This window comes from Larimichthys crocea, chromosome XIII (assembly GCF_000972845.2).
Source record: "Larimichthys crocea isolate SSNF chromosome XIII, L_crocea_2.0, whole genome shotgun sequence".
In the NCBI taxonomy this organism is placed as follows: domain Eukaryota; kingdom Metazoa; phylum Chordata; class Actinopteri; family Sciaenidae; genus Larimichthys; species Larimichthys crocea.
This window is the reverse complement of record NC_040023.1, coordinates 18,514,437-18,528,531: the sequence shown is the minus strand read 5'-3', so window position 1 is coordinate 18,528,531 and position 14,095 is coordinate 18,514,437. Positions and strand designations below refer to the sequence as shown.

Genomic DNA, 14,095 nt, shown 5'->3' with positions numbered 1-14,095 from the left:
AAAAGGCATGAAATTCTTGCCTTTTCCAAACACGACAAAAGTTGATGAGCTTGTACTGATCAAGTTTAGAGATGTATGAATAGCAGGAGGATTTTTCATGGGCTGAAAAAGGCTGACACACCAGGTGTTTGGAACTGTTAAAAATCTCAGAAGAAATAACACAAAAACAGACAGAGTTCAATCTTTGACCAGCAACTAGATAAAATACTTAAACAGACTTATTGAGAGCTCCTTAAAAGAGTTTCCTCTGACATGTTCTGATGAGAGGCTGCAGCCCCTGTCATATATTTTCCCTCCCCTCTTCTCTAGAGGGGCATGAAAATTGTGAATATGCTGTAGATAAGCCAAAATTCCCAGGTGCAGCTGCTGTGTGTGCATAGTGTGTGAGAGTATGTGGGCGAATGCATGAGTGCAAGTGTGTGTGTGTGTGTGTGTGTGTGTGTGTGTGTGCGTGATAACGGGCCCGCTGCAGCAGCAGCAGCAGCAGCAGTCGCAGCAGCGGCAGTTCATCTTTTATCAATCAGGGTTAATTACTCACAACATGTCAGGTCAGAGCATTCCTTAAAGTCCTCTCCTGCTGCGAGCTCGGAGCTGTGTGTCCCAGCAGTCAGCAGCAGAATGGACAATATGGCAAATCAAAGCAGGCCACATCAGAGTGTGTTTATGAAAACATGATTAACCCCCTCAGTCAGCGTGAGCCAGAGTGTCACCCTCTTCTGTAACCCCCTCACTTTGTACGGCACCACTGCTGACAGACGAGTGACAGCACTAATGACATGACATACAGCTGGTCTACTCAGTCCAGACTGAACTCCTATGGTATACTGTTTACAAAAAAAAAAGATCTAACTATGATGTAAAAAAAAAATAAAAAAATTCACAGCATTTCTTTATATGTGGTCACAAACAGCTGGATGAGTAATGAGCTGCACACTCCTTTTAAAATTGGTAGCCGATGTCTGACCCACAGTATCATCACCGCGCAGACTTTTATCTCTTGTGTGCACCTGTGTACAGTATCTGGTGAGGTTTTTGAGGAATGTCCATTGAAAGCAAGGGTGAGAAAAGATAGGCGGCCTTAATGAGCCTTTTAAAAGTGTCATTACACAACGTGAAGGTTCAGCTGCTGACAGATGAGACGTTACTGATTGTTCCCAAAAGGCGACCGTGAAATGAAATGACTTTTAGATCATTCTGACATGTTATCATAAGACGTTATTTGAAGATATCATCGGTAGGTTATGGGTGGCTTTTTTTTTTTCTTCTTTTTTTTTGTACCTAAGCCAAGTATAGCCAAGTAAAATAAAATCTGAATGTATGTGAATTTAATTTAGTGAGCAGTTAAGAAACAGAAATGATATGATATTCAAACATTTATGAACCACGCCAGAAACCACGCGATCATTACCTTTTCGCTCAGATTCATTAAAACTGCTGCTTCATGGAATTATTCAATGCCAGCTGCCATTTATGTACAATTCAACTTTGAGTACCAGAAACCACATCGACTGCAGTTACCCTGTGAACAGTTAGGTAAAACGATACTGTAACTGTTTTAAAAAAACAAAATTACCTTTCATTATGGGAAAAGTGCAACCTTAAGAGTCTGGTCAGAAACTGTCTAAAGGAAACATCTAATTACTCTCAAAGCAATCACCTTTGTGAACTTCAAATGGAACTGATTTCCACACACTTGCGATTAAATCAGTCATGAAACTGCTCCGGAAAATGAAAAGTAACCAGTTCAGGCTTTAAACGTGTGATCAAATCATTAAACTATGCCGTACTTTCCCAGCCTTGAACCTTTGGTGGGTAGCTGACAATGTGGGTCCAGAACCTGAGATCTGTTTTTAAACTCTACAACAGACAGTCATCAATAACTGTGGAAGACGGTTAATAAAAAGAGCATGTGAATGCTGAGTCTGTACAAGACACACTCTACTTCAAGCACTGATCTGGGGCCAAAAATGTGGGCCTCCATTTGAGTAATCATGAGCAGCTCTACAATACCTCACACAAATTACAACAATAACATTGCTAAGTCTCTCTACATGTATATCACGTAATGAGAGGCTGGCAGACAATGAGCTTCCTTCAAAGCACAGTGATTAGAATATAAATGTAAGGCATTACGGGAAAAGACAGCCAGGGAGGAAAGAGTTAGCTCAAAAGAGACTTGGAAGTGTTCAATGAGCAGCCTGGCGTCTGTGCAGCACTCTCACACTCCATTTCTTTCAATACTTAACATACGTTCGCCTTGAGAGTAAATAGAACATTTGAATGGTATCGAGCTGCAGAGGAGAACCACAGACCCACCATGTGGATGAGACGGACCCTGTTCCTGTGTCTGAACCAGAACTCTGAGAGAAGTAAAAACTTGAGCCACTGGGGTTGGCTGGAAGTGTTTCTTCAGGGCCTCTCCCTCTCATAAACCACAGCAATTATCTTCCACAGCCCCAGGAATGTGCAGGAAGGGCTGCTCCCTGACCACTGCAGAGGTGAGAAGCACTCTGAGGTCCGGTTGGTAGCACCAACACGAGCCAGCTGACTCATATGTAGACATTAAAAAAACCTTATCTTTGAAAATGCAAGGAATCAACTCAACAGCTTCCCCTCAACAAAACCATTCACTCCCCTTCCACTCAGCACTCTGCCCGCCTTTGGTTTCATTTACAATTTGGAATTTATCAAAACTGGGTCAGCCAAACTTGGTGTCTGTCAGTGTGCTACATTTATTTTACCAGGACTTTGGGATAAGGCCAAATCTCCGCTCCATACAGTGAAACTTACAGCCTCTTATCTTGTTATGTTCTGCATTAGCCAGGAGCCAGGAGCTGCACTCAGATCTGAAGTGTGCCCCCCTACCTCACCCATGTGAGCTGAACGTGCTTTAATGCAAAGTCTGGAAAATATTTTTTTATGAAGATTCTTGTTCTGGTATGTCACTGCAATAATAGTAAATAATTTGAACTTTAAGAGCAGTGTGTCGAAGCTATATTCTGGAAGCATACCAACACAGAGCTGTTTTGCATGTGTTGTATTTCTCATGTATTGTCACTTTATTGTTGTTTGTTAATGATTTATGTGGGTCATCATATAAATTAAGGAGTAATTTCAGCAAACTTTTACTTGCAGAAACACTTTCATTGTTTAAAGTTTAAAATTGGTTCGGCCCACATTATGCCCCTCTCACTAAAGTTTAAAGGTCCAGTGTGTAACATTCAGGTGACTCTATTTACACAATATGTAATGCAATAAAGTAATATAATAATCGTTGATAATGTTTTCATTAGCATATGATCACCTGAAAATCAGGACTGTAATGACATGTTCAAATTCACAATTTAGAGTCTATAAGCACAACAGAGGGCACTCAACTATTAACTTCACCTACTGTATGCCCTATTGACCTCTCAGTATACTAAGCTAGTGATGTTATGTTGTATTGTTATGTTGTTTGCTCCGAAAATGAAGGGTACCATTCTCTTGATCACGACACCAGCACACCTGAGAAGCAGTGTATGGAAGTATTTGGGGTTTTCCATCATAGCTGAAAATAACTAACAAAGAGAAACAAAGCAAAGCAACAAAGCAGCTGTCTACTCTGCAACGACATCAAATCTGTGCACTCACCTGCTCGCTTGCCACCCCAGCACATTCGAACAAACTGAATTCGAACAAACTGCCTTGATTTTTTTTGGAAAATGTAACGACCAACTATGTTGAACCACCAATTTTCTACAACGAACAAACTAAACACCAGCTCTATATAGTGCATTTCATGTTTTTCAGGCACCAAAGTTTCTCCTTCATTCAGAGAAGTAGAGGCGGATGAAAGAAAGATGCAATCAGCAACTACACCGCTAGATGACACCGGTCCTTAAAGTAAACACTTGGATATCAGTTGATTTTTTAGCCACTTGGAGGCAGTTGAACAAATTGTAACAAATGTATGCATCCAACGACATTAGTATTAATTTTGATTTGTATTTCTGGCCATTAGATGAATGCAAGGCTATGATTTTATTTCCTTTTGCTCTCGGCCAACTCCTGCGTGAAATATCCAGCTAGTCTCTGTTTGGTGTGAGCTGGTTTTGAACAGTGCATTTATGAGAGCTTTCTCAGTTGCCTGATGTGTAGAAACAAGGTTGACAAGAGCCTGGACAGTAAAACAGTAAAATTCATAAAACTAAAACAATGAGCTAAAAGGCACAGTCAGTTAACACAGACATAAATTTATCATTACTGCGTACATGTATTTCATTTAGATTCTGTCTACCATAAAAACACAAGTTTATCACTCAGGCCAATTACACAGCTCTTACTGTATATGAAATGGGTAAAAAATGTTAGTTTATGTTCCATTTGTTATTTAGCTAATCACCCAGACCATTAGAGCCAGACAAACTGCCTCTACCAGACCAACTCCAGCCACAGAGTCGACTGCCAGACTTACATTGAGCCCCTATACAATAAAACAACAGGGAGATGCTTCCATTTTCAGTCCTGAATAAATGTCTGCCAGTATTTGCCAGAATTTACTGTGGGCATAAATCCAAACAAACTCCCCAAAGACAAACAAACAAACCTAATGGAACAAGAGCATGAAGTAAGGCACGGGAGCCTCTCCAGTATTTGGCTGAGCAAGCTCCACAGGCACTGCAGACCTGATAAACTACTGCAGTGCTGAGCAGGGCACAGCAAGTTGAGTGGACTACAACACTATAAAGAACATTAAAATGGCTAATATACTATTTTCTACACTTTTATGGTAGATTAGAGATGACTGTATTACAGAAAATCATTTTAGGACAATACACAACTGGGAAAAGCCCAACAGATGAGCTTTTCTTATCCCATTCAATCAGGGTAGACTTTGGAGAAAAGCTACTGCATCACATCCACCCACTTGTAAAGCGAACTGAAAGATGAGCTGCGGTAAATTCTTACAGCTCTTAAGAGAGTAGTGGTGTGATTCGCTCTGGTCCTGCTCAGCCATATGCTGAATTCAATCCCAAAACACAGTCAGCTCACAGGAATCAGCCGTAAAAACCCACTTGAATGCTGCGTGCTACATTAGTGCAGAGGATTTATTTATTTTTCCAAATGATAGTTTATGTATCTTAGACAGCAAGGTCAGAGATGATAAAATAAGAGCTAGAGAAATGAACCAAATCAAACATTCTTATAATATAATTGGCTTGTGTACTGAATTCTGTTACAGTGAAACAGGCTGCAGCACCGGGTTGTAATCCCACTGCCAGTGAGTTTGTTGAAAACTTCTACAGATGAAGGGAGAAGAAAGGGGGAGGCAGAATATAGGTCAGGCAGGTGGGGTTGAATTGGGTTCAGATGCAAGCGGTCTGTTCATGTGAGGGGATCTGAAGGGGTCTGCAGGGTCTCACACAAGGGGAAAACAGGGCGGGACGTATCCGGTAGGAACAAGGCTCTAAGCTTAACCAAAAACATGACAAGGGGTGATTGTTTTTCTATTTAAGGTTGTCTATTCATTTTCCATTTCCTTTAAACTTTTAATTGTGAACCTGTTGGTAAAGGATGGTAAAATGACAGATGGTGTTATTTTTTCAAGAAAGTATGAAAGAGTCCATGAAGTATGTACAGTAGAGTGTGTTTTAGTGCAGCATTGAGTATGTCAGTCAGTTTGAGAGCTGGTGGTCGAATTTAATAGAGAGAGGCCATGCTGGAGGCAAAGACAAAATGTGACTTCCTATGGCTCAGACAGGTAAAGACGCTAAATCATGTATGAAAATATTACGGCTTTCTGAAGAAGACAAAACCTCTTCAGCGATGAAAATAATTTGTGGGATATCTTTTGTGGAATGTGGGTGTCGACATTTACAATAAAGTAACATGTCGAGTAAGCTTTAGATCCTAACCTGCTCTTTAAAACAGTGTGAATGAAGTGTAAAATGAAGGAACCTTTAAAAGCACAACAAGTGGTATCAGGGATGAGTGTGTGTGTGTGTGTGCGTGTGTGTGTGTGAGTGTGTGTGTATGAAAGTTTTTACTTTGCACAAAGGGGCAGCACAAGTGCAGTGGCTGGCTCTGAGTTGCAGGAGATTGGGTTGAAAACACGCACGTGTTCCCATGGGATCTCATTACAAACCAGGAGTTCAAGTTTCTATTAGTGTGACAAGGGCATTCCTGGAGATCTCCTTCTCACTCCAAACACTGCGCTTGTCCACATATGTGTGTCAGCAGTTCCCTTGTTTTCCCTCTCAAATTTCCCTTATCCTAGAAGATTTAACAGATCAGAAGCTCAGCATCTCCTCCATAATAACCAACATATACATTCATACATTTGCACAAAGTCTCTCAACCGAACCCAGACAGAATGGAAATGTTTATCCAGATGATGGGCCATAGTAAAGGTCTCCCCCCTCTAGAACAGACGACCTATAACACAGCCAGACAACACAATACACACTGTTTCCGACAAGGGCTTCCAACACCACTGTTAACACAACAGTGCCTGGGTTTTCACTTAATGCTCAGCAAAATGGTCCAACGCTCTGTTCAATATTTAAACGACTTGGGTCAGAGTACTACACAAAAACAATGATGCTGATTCTAAATTAAGAGAAACTAACTGTCTGCCTAGTATGTAATGAAATAATGGAAAAAAGTGACATTAGCTACATGAGATCATTTCAAATCACTGCATCGTCTACATGTTTTTTTTTTCTTATTTAGCAAATAATCTGTTGATTATTGCACAATTATAAAGATATGTACTTTGTAAAGGAGTTCAACTTGAATTATCCCAATAGTGTTGGTTATTAGCTGTGTGCAGTGGAGGTCTAAAGGTTTTGATTTGAAATACTTAGGTCACAAAGGAGGAGTAAACAAGTGAAAACAGCAGCTATTGTGTTTGTTGCCTCACAAACTGCTGCACACGTGTGTCACTGGATGTTCTGCCTCGCTGATCTGCCACATATAAAATGCAATGCCACTACACTGAGAAACACTATAGAGGCCAACAACAATTCAAACAAAAGGGTCTTGTGTTTCAGGTGCACTTGTAGCCTTGTGAAAAAGACTGCTGCCCACTAAAGTTACTGCTGTGTGTGACACTAAAGGCTGGGCTGAGTGCTGTATTGGGAACAGTGTTCCAGGTCCCAGACAGTTTAAGAGGCAATGAAACACTTGACTAGAGCACATCTCCCTTTCCCATTGAGGCCCTCTGAGCAGCTCCCTCTGGAAACAAGGAAGTCAAGGTGCTTTAACTTATGGCATTATAACTGCCGTGTCATTAAAAACAGAAGATCTCAAAATGGTAGCAGAAGATGGATACACACAGAGCGAGAGAGAGGAATAAAGGATGAGATAAAAGCACAAAATGAAATATGGGCATGACTTATTTGATACAGTAATACTTTTAGATCATTCACGGCACAACTCCCATTTCTGTGGTACCTATAAATTCACTCATATAAGTTATAGCATGTAAGCCTATGTATATACAATATAATACAGTATGCATGAGATATGGCCTCCTAGGTATGAAGGTAATTTATGTAATGTTTAGGAACGTGTTTTCCAAAAATGTGTCCAAGGCTGCTTTTAAATGTGTAAAAAGGAAGGAGCTCTCTAAATTCCTATAGATCAAAAAACCTAAGCTTCACTTCCAATCTGATTGCACTGAGAGTTAAAGATGGCAAGTGTTTAGTAAACAACAGTGTGCAGACAGAAATGGCATGGCCTTTAAGAAGTGCAAACAGAGACAGTGTTGCTAAAAACATAGCTTATGGTGAGGAATGTCAACAGTGAACATTTCAAAGCACGGAATAATTGCTTCAAGTTGACTGTAATTAGTTTGTCTTTAATCTGCCCTCGATCTGCCGCTCCCATTTTACGGTTACCAATTAAAGAAGTTGTTACTTTTGTTAGTGCTTTTCCTCTAAACACTACAAGTAGTACGATGATCCAGGAAAAACCTCATTTGTTGTTGTTAGTTGTTCTTCCACCTCGTCTCACGATGAGACGTACTGTAGGGATCTTTTTCTTACCGCAGTGAAAACGTTCGAGCTTAGTGCAGAAACTTCTTTGGCCTTTTGCATAAGCTGCTTTCAGTTTAGGGCTTAGGTTTATGCACTTATTTTGCTGTCAACAGTGATGTGGTACTCTGACAACCAATTATTATTTTTTCATATTTTGAAGAATGGAATAGAAAGTGTAATACCGCATGGAACAAAAGCGTCAGCAATTCTATTTGCCGATGGTCTATCTGGTCTCTTTGAACCTGTTTACTGGGCTTGATGACTCAGTTAAAGGAAATGATGATTAGATCTCTAGTAAGGCTGTATGTAGATCAAAATGCAGCTACACAAATAAGCTCTGAAATTAAGTCTCCAAAACCAGAAGTGCATTACGCTAAACACTGAATCTGCAGTAGATGTTCAGAAAATCTGTCTAACAGAGACTAAATCATATTAGCATGTTGATATTTAGAATTAGTTGCTATAAACACAAAACACAGCTGTGAATGATAGGAATGTCTTCACTTCATAAAGGTCATAAACCAAAGTAGGCTATTAGATAACGAGAGAATTGATGATGGCTTAAGGTGAGTCTTCATAAGTGATCAGCAAGAGACTATGAATGTCTGTACCAATATCACAGCAATCTGTCAAATGTCATTGCGATTTATCTTTAAGAGACCTGGAATATCTGTAGCAAATTCCATGGAAATCCATCCAATAGTTGAGATATTTAACTATAAATGACAAATGTGCACCTGCTTGAGGTTCTAGAGGAAAAGTCAGGGGATCACCAAAGTCTATCGAATTCATCCTCTGGGGACCATGAAGATCTTTACAAAATTTCAAGACAATTTATGCAATTGTGGTTAAGATACTTAAGTCTGGCCCAAAGCAGTGGAATGACCGACCAAGAGATTGACATCCAAGCCAAGCCAATTTTCTTTATTTTTGATTAAATGTTTTGACTCGATGAAAAGGTTGCATCTGTTTTCCACACTTAAGATGTAGACTAGGGGCCAAAGACTCAGAGACTAGCTTAAAATGTATACATAAATGGTAATAAATACATTTTGGAAGAGAAATAACATTTTACACCATCCCGTGAGACGTCTGCAGTTTGAGAAACAACATTCTTAACTGCAAAAACATACAGCATGAAACCTTTACTCAGCTTTTCATGTCATAGACCAAAGATTTATAATTTCAAAAACTATTTTAGAAAGATTATAAATGAGCATAAATTTTCTGTGTTGACTGAAACATAACCTCTGTGTTTGTTTAATTACTGAAACAAGCAACATGTGCTCATTTCACAATGAAGACTTAATAACTGTAATGAGCCTTTCACGACCTTATTGGCTTCTGTGTGTTTGCAGCACTTCCCCATGTTGGAGTGCAAGGCTTACAGGAGTACCAGATGGCATAGGCACCTCTGAAAAAGTGACCTCACACCCTTTCCCACTGATGGGGCGATAAAGGCATACAAGCTTTCCCTTGGGCCAGAAAACGCAAGCCTCCAAGGAGCAAAGTCCAGGTCTGGAAGCCCTCCAAGCCAGGTGTGAGGGGCCCAAAGAGGGACCTGACCCCAGCCAGAAAATCCCCACATCACTGAGGGAGCACTAACTGGCCACAGACACCTCCAGGGCTTTGAGAAGACAGAATGAAAAAGTGAGGAAAAAGAAAAAAAAAAAAGTTAGATGGTGTAGATTGCTGCAGGAACTACCATTTACAATGACGGCAAAGTTCCAGAGAGCTCAGACTGAGAACCTGTTCTTGTAAAATGCATGCAGACTGGTGTGCACGTGTGCTGTTTTCATCTACAAAAGACCCATAAGATTGATTTTTATTCATGAAAGAGAGCAAGATTGTTTTGTCGGGAGGTTTTTAATGTGCACCAGACAGATGGGTTCAAGGCTGCATTCCTACTTTTTCTTTTTTTTCTCTCTTTCACTGGCCTCAACTTGAAAGACATTACAGCAAAAGAAAAGAGAACACATTAGAAGTGATCAATGTTTGATACGAAAGCAATTACTGTTGTTGTTCTCTGTCTCTCTCTCCTTCTTTCTCTCTGCACGTGTGAAAATTTAAGGCATCTAATTTACTCCCCTCCTGGGAACCCTTATGACATAGCTCCTCTTGGAAGTCATCAACAGTAAAGCAGCCAGATCTGTATACATTTGTGACCTATGCATCAGTGTTCCAGCACATGCTCGACTTGTGTTCTCCAACACATGGCTCACAAGGGAGGTGATCTGCTTCACTCCGCGTTTCCTCAGCTGGTCAGGAGAAATTAGGTCAGGAGTTGAAACAGGTTAAAAGGGCTTTTGGGAGAGTGGTAGTTTGGTTTAGTTTCTCATGGTAATGTGGGGATACATGAGGGGAAACTGTGTCTGAGTCCGCTGAGATGAAGCGATAAATTAGCACATGAAAGAATAAAGAGAGTCCCACAGAAACACACTGACACAGATGTTTTATCAGGATTCTCTGGGAGGTAAAGGGGGAAAAAAGGACAGCACAATAAGGAGTGAAAAGATATGAGAAGTGGTCTCATCATTCACAGTGCAATGACACTAACAACTCTTACATGTGGTCAACTCTTAAGTTTCCAAAAGCCTGTCATTCTCATCCTCTGCCTTGTTTTTGGCCATTTACCCCGTTTGATTTATCTCTCTGAGTCAGAGTCCAGGCCAAGTTCACATGAAGACTCAAACATTAAAGATCAGAGCCTACAGAGGTAGTCCTAGCAGGGGTCATGTTCACGTTTATAACTTAACCAGGGGGGCAACATCAGTACTCTGTCACAGATATCCGTCCTTTGCTCTTTTTTTTCAGTATCAGAAAAGGTCAACAATGAGTAGACAGCAACTATTTAGGAACAGGTCTAATTGAATAAAACATGAGCAGGGTAACATTTGATTGAAATGTGCAGCCAAATTATGAAGGTCAAGTACACTGTGAATTATTTTTTAGCAAGGCTTAATTAACAAAAGAAGGGGTGTCTGTACTCGGCAGTCTTAACAGTCTAAACAATTAATGAATAAAGCCATGACGTAGTTGCTCAGGTTTATTAACAGAAGTGCGACAAATTTTCATCAAAAGATGAGTGACCTCATGATGAAGAATAAAAGAAAAAAAAGAGGAGGGGAAATTAGTTTTATGATCTGCAATATCCTGCCAGAACTTTTATTGGCCACTTAAGCATGTGTGACCTGGCTCCTCACAGCAGGCTGTTAAATGGTAGTGACCTTGCAGCGAGTGTTATGAACCCCTCGGTCCTCTAGTATCCCTGTACACGCTGCCCCCTGCCCCTCCCCGACATGAACGCATATGATCTTTCACCTTACCGACATGGGACGTGTAAATTAACCAGCTGCTAAACTTGGCCTGACTTCCACATTATCTGTGGCACACATTTGAGTTTGTTTATGTGTGTGTAAGTGTGTGAGTGTGAGAAGGTCATCAAGCAGAATCATCAATTTACAAGGTGTATGTAAACACATGTGGTCCTGGATAGGTTTATGGAAAGAAAGGTGTTACAGGATTGATGAATAGCATCCTCGATTTGCCCGTGTTGTAAATTCAAGTGTGAGAAAGTAGAAAGAAAGTAGAAAGTATGCTGTGAGTTTATTGGTGGAAAGTTGCACTGTTCTGCAGTGGACGTACCCCTGAGGATATAATTCTGGTAGTTCTGGTCGGCTTCAGCTCCCACTTTTATCAAACACGTGAGTCCTTCTGCCACCACAAACTCGTGCACCAGGTCCTTGTCATCCTAGAAAAAGGGAAAAGAGCCATCATAGATAGAGCCAGAAACTATATGTATATATATTTTTAAAATTTTTTAAATCAATTTGACGGTTTAGTCGTGCACAGATATAATGATCAAGAAATCTATTGTTTAATAGTTCATACAACTCTTTCCAATGACTTAAAATGTTTTTATGTGATAAATAAATAAATTAAACCCAAAGAAATTGGCAGAAACTGTGATTTATGATGACCTGAAATATATATGTATGTCTTATGCACACAGTGGACAAATAACTTACTTGTTATGATGTGTACTGATTTATTAATGCTTAATGTATAAAGTTTAATGCAACACGACAAACCTTTCTTTTGCTTTAACTTGCATTGCTAAACAACACTTTGTACTGTATTATCAAGGAATGAAATAAACCATTAGCTGTGCAGAAAACAGGTTGTATTTGCCAAAGAGCATGAGCACATCTCTCAATTCTGCCTCTATGACATCCTCAGTTGAATAAATTTTCTATCATCTGTTATTTTTACAGGCTTAGCTACTGTAAGTGCAATGAGCATTGCAATATGCTTGCAGTATGCTCAGATTCCTGTTGCTTTGGCCTCCTCACTTCATCCCACATTTTGTCCTCAATGACAAAACCACCTGCATGTCTCACACCTGTTGCTGACTCTGCGATTTAAGACTCATACAGGCTCCACCGCACTACTGCAGTGTAGAAAAGTAATACAGAAATCAGGCCAAGTAGACATTTTATTACACAACAAGAATCACAAATAGTCTCTACAAGTAAAGTCCCACAAAGCCACTCACAGTATAAAATGTGAGCTATTCTAATCTAGTCTGGCCATGCATCAGCGCCTGTTGCTCTCTTTTCCATCTAGCAGTCGGTTAACCCTCCCCCTCTATGGCCGACTGCCCACCAGGCCAGCCCAGCCCAGCCCCAGTGTGTGAAGTATGACCAGACCTGAACACTCCACAGCTGCCACGAAGGCAGACTCTCTGCAGCAACAACTCCACCTCAAGAAAACAATGCTGTGTCCAAGTGTGCATGTGTGGGCAGTGATGCATGTGTGCACACTGCATACAATTCTTGCATGCTAAAGTGTGTGTACATGCATAGGAATGTTTAGAGGCCTGGAGAACAGCAGATAGATACTTCACATGGTAAAAAAAAAAAATGCTGCATTTTTGGAAAATGCCCCGAGATCATGAAAAACATAAATAGAAAGGGAATTCACTGGATCTTGTAAGCTGATTCTTGAGAGAAGCTAAAATAGAAATAATTACCTGGAAAATCTGCTTGAGGGAAAAGAGGGCTCTGCGTAGCTCCCGTCCAGTTGAGTTGTAGAGTTTTTCTGTGTGGAGAGAAAAAGGACAGAGTGGAAAAAAATCAGCTGACAGGCACACATGTGGTATTTTTCGATGATGCTGTCATGCGAAAAGTTAACAAAACAAATGGAGATGAGATTCAGAATCATTGTGATGTCTCTTGAAAAATAAGGTCCCTATCTACAAGTGTTTTAGTGTATCACATCATCATTTACATGATGAACTACACATTTCTCTATCAATCCTGTATCAAAACATTGGCATCAATTATCCCCGAATAGCTAAATGTGAAAAATATCCTGCAAGAGGAATAGTGAAAGCAAAAGAACAGTGGGAGCAACTCAGAGCACATCTGTGGATTGTTAGTGAACAGTGGATGTTTCCTGCTGACAAAGCCATATCTGTAACTTACCATAATACAAAGTCACGGCAGAAACTTAAGCCAATAGCCACCACAACGGCTAAGACACAATACACCCATTAATCAGTTATGGAAACGCCGCAGAATAACAAAGGAGACACATGGCGGATGACGGATGCTTGTGATAGAGGTGAACATTTCCTGCAACTACTCTGACAATCCTTCACCCTGTGTGCAGTCTGCCAGGGAGTGGCAGCATTGAGCACAATCCTTGTAGCTCACTCATCACTGCTGAGTGAACCCTCTCTGACTCAGCAAAAACTGCCTGCAGATACAGCAACATACAGAACAGCAGAGACCAGTGCAGTTTAATACCCCTCACATCCTGCTTCTCTCTCAGCATTTTTTTTTTGCGCTGCCTTTTATTGTGATGCTAAATGGCTCTTTAGTCTGTCGCCTTTGGCTTGAAGGCATGACGTCTTGTCTTAGAAGGCAAAGATTTGACAGGAGACTGGCATGGGCACAACCACGCATGAACACAGTCAGGCAGTTTCACCCCTCCCACATAAAGCACTTTGCACTGTGCCTCTAGTCTGTTTGTTGCACCACTGCAGGAGGATGATTCATCACCCACCGTTG

General features: G+C 40.6%; 1 protein-coding gene across 1 annotated transcript in view; it reads right to left on the bottom strand.

Annotated features, from left to right (window-relative positions):
• Positions 1–14,095, bottom strand: part of fhod3b (formin homology 2 domain containing 3b) — an 84,041-nt gene that overhangs the window by 22,074 nt on the left and 47,872 nt on the right. Inside the window, exons 4-5 of the mRNA XM_027287163.1 lie at positions 13,054–13,121; positions 11,667–11,772 (exon numbers count right to left, since the gene is read on the bottom strand). Of these exons, the coding sequence (XP_027142964.1) occupies positions 11,667–11,772; positions 13,054–13,121 (174 nt within the window). The remainder of the gene's footprint in view (positions 1–11,666; positions 11,773–13,053; positions 13,122–14,095) is intronic.